The following is a 2,887-nucleotide window of genomic DNA, read 5'->3' on the forward strand; positions in this document are numbered from 1 at the left end:
ACAGAAACAAACAGGCTGAAATTTTCTGACATCGTCATGTTTTCGCTTGAGTCTTACCTTCTTTTATGCGACAGTGCAAAGTGATTTGAAAAGCAATGAATGGCCATTTTTTAATTCTTCTTGATAGTTTGAATTTACAGATAAGGACCTTTTTGATACGAAATGGCTTGTCAATTCTTTTTAAAGAAGGCCCAGCTGCTTACAAAGCCTACTACCTGAGGTTGGTTTCGCTAGCGGCCTCACTTTTCAGTTGCATTTATACTATAAATTTTTGCAATTGATCTTTACTTGTATCATGGAAGCGTGTGAGGGCAATTGTCAAATATCTGGCATATGCTCAAGATGAATTATCTGAATGATTTTTTTTTTTTATTTATTTGAGACAGTGATTTGAATGATTGTGTCATCAGTTGCTTAGCTTCTTGTGTCTCGTCTTAAAAATCATATACCACCTTTTTGTAGAGACTTCCTTTTTATTACCAATTATAAGTGAGTATTTGCTTTAGGCTATTTTTTTCTGGAAGAATTATACATAATATACTAATTTGAAAATAATCTCCATATCAATATACTAATTTGAAAATAATCTCCATATCAACATAGCGGTGGAAGAAGTACCATTGTCTGTCTATTGGAACCCTCATTTTGAAACAAAATTTGGACAGATTTATTTTATTAGGTTGTGTGTTGCATTTGCTTCTTGATATGATTTGTTCTTTTTCGAATTAAAGCAGAATTTCTGACAAGTAAAAATGTTGAGCGCGTTCAGGGCCAAGGATAGCAATGTTCTTGAAAATGTGAATATTGTAGTACTTATATAGTTTATTACATCTCTATACTATTATGTGGTCATTCTAGACAGATGAAGATATGGAACACTTCAGCTGCAAAGCAGAGAGAATTAAGCAAAATGCTGGACGAATGGTATTTCTGGATTTCCTTTAACCTTCCAGCTGGATTTTCGTTACAGTATTTAATGATGTTTTAACTTTCGTCAAGGGCTGTATCGATTTGTAGAAAATTTGGAAACAAACAGTTGTCTTCATCCACATATCTAAGTGAAGCAGAGCCATTTCTTGAACAGTATGCAAAGCGCAGTCCACTTAATCAGGCTCTGATAGGATCCGCTGGAAATTTGGTGAGAACTGAAGATTTCTTGGCTATTGTTGAGGGAGGCAAAGATGAAGAGGGTGACCTGGAGCCAGAGAGAGAAATAACTCCTTTAAGTCCAACATACACAGTGAAGGAAGCTGTTAGGAAGGATGAGGGTCTCATTGTTTTTTTCCCAGGTAGAAGCTGATATCCTGCACTCCTGATGCATATATGGCTATTATTAGTAACCTTTCTATCCCACTCTACATAACTAAAAGAATTCAGGAACATTTCTATTATCATGCTTGTTCTTGACATCGACACGATCCATTTAAAATAGTTTTTTTTAATCGATTTATGTCGTTTGGTTTTCTTATTGTTGGATTTGATAAAATATCTGCCATTACGTGACTCAAGTTTTTCCTATTTCCTTTATCTAAATCTTGTATTTTTCTGACCTGCACCTTTAATTGATACATCTTAGGAATACCTGGTTGTGCTAAGTCTGCCCTTTGTAAAGAGATATTGGGTGCCCCTGGAGGACTTGGTGATGATCGACCTGTTCGTAGTTTAATGGGTGATCTTATTAAAGGTATTTGGTTAGTATTTTAGAATTTTCTATATTTTTTTTGATATCTAATCATTGTATTCATGAAGAAATTTTCTTGTTCACAACAATTTAATAGCCACCATTCAACAATAAGAAACCAACCACGAAATTTCTGTTCTAAGAAAGAGATGACATGAAGTTTTTCGTGTTTATATGCATATGATCTGATTTTTGATATTTTGTTGTCGTGGGATGACAGAAACTCTCAATCATGTTTCTAGTTTTATATTCAGTGCATTTTGCTGTTATGATCAAACATTTAGGCATCCGTCTATGCAAGATGCAACTGAAGGGATTTTTGGAAGCATATGAACAAAACTAAGAGCATGCCGAGATTTATTGGAAAAGTTGCATTTTGCCGTACAATCTCTGTTTTAAATTATTACACCAGAGATGTTTGAGTGTGTGTATTTATTTATTTATTAGGTCTTCGAATCCTCTTTATATTCTCGAAGGACCTCTGGATTACTGTTTTTATTGTAAACAGAGCTGAAAGATTTCTGTGCAGCTATTTGTCCTGAAGAAAAGATTAATTTCTTTGCCAAATTGTTTTCGTGACACCTAAACCTCTTACTTCTCATATATCTTTCTTGAGTGTAATTTGCATCATGTAATGTGACAGGAAGATATTGGGTGAAAGTTTCTGAAGAGCGCCGTAAGAAACCATATTCTATTCTGCTTGCAGACAAAAATGCGCCAAATGAAGAAGTTTGGAGACAGGTGATACTTTTAGATCTTTCATTTTTAGTCTCCCCCTGCAGAATGGTGAAGTGTGTGACTTCTTCTGCACGACATTCCCATTCCATGAGAGTTGGTAGTTTCTTGTCCACTACAGAATGGTGGTTTGTGTTCTGCATATTATGTTAAAAATATTAATGTTCGATATCTCAATGCTGCTTTCTCAGTGTTCCTTGTTGCGACCAAGATTCTTTTTGGCATTGGAAGATATAGATGGGACATCGGATACTGACTATTTTGTTCATTTTTCTCCATTTTCATCTGTTCTTCATTCCACATTCCCTGAGTCTTGTCTCCTTGTCTTTAGATTTTCATTAGGGCTATTCTATAAAAGAAGTGAATAGTAGGTGATTTTGGTGATCCTGGACTTTGGTTTAATCAACTCACTATACCTATCCCTGTAGATTGAGGACATGTGCCGCAGCACAAAAGCATCTGCTGTTCCAG

At 35.2% G+C, this 2,887-nt stretch overlaps 1 protein-coding gene across 1 annotated transcript; it reads left to right on the top strand.

The window, feature by feature from the left end:
* Positions 1 to 66: 66 nt before the first annotated feature.
* LOC140966629 (tRNA ligase 1-like) lies at positions 67 to 2,883 on the top strand (the record flags this gene model as incomplete). The annotated part of the gene is made up of 6 exons (XM_073426885.1): positions 67 to 220; positions 859 to 924; positions 1,000 to 1,289; positions 1,577 to 1,684; positions 2,325 to 2,422; positions 2,845 to 2,883. Coding segments are annotated over exons 1-6 (726 nt in total), but the record flags the coding sequence as incomplete, so codon positions are not given.
* Between the last annotated feature and the right edge of the window lie 4 nt (positions 2,884 to 2,887).

The sequence above is a fragment of the Primulina huaijiensis genome, unplaced genomic scaffold (genome assembly GCF_012295235.1).
Source record: "Primulina huaijiensis isolate GDHJ02 unplaced genomic scaffold, ASM1229523v2 scaffold207456, whole genome shotgun sequence".
Classification (NCBI taxonomy): Eukaryota; Viridiplantae; Streptophyta; class Magnoliopsida; order Lamiales; family Gesneriaceae; genus Primulina; species Primulina huaijiensis.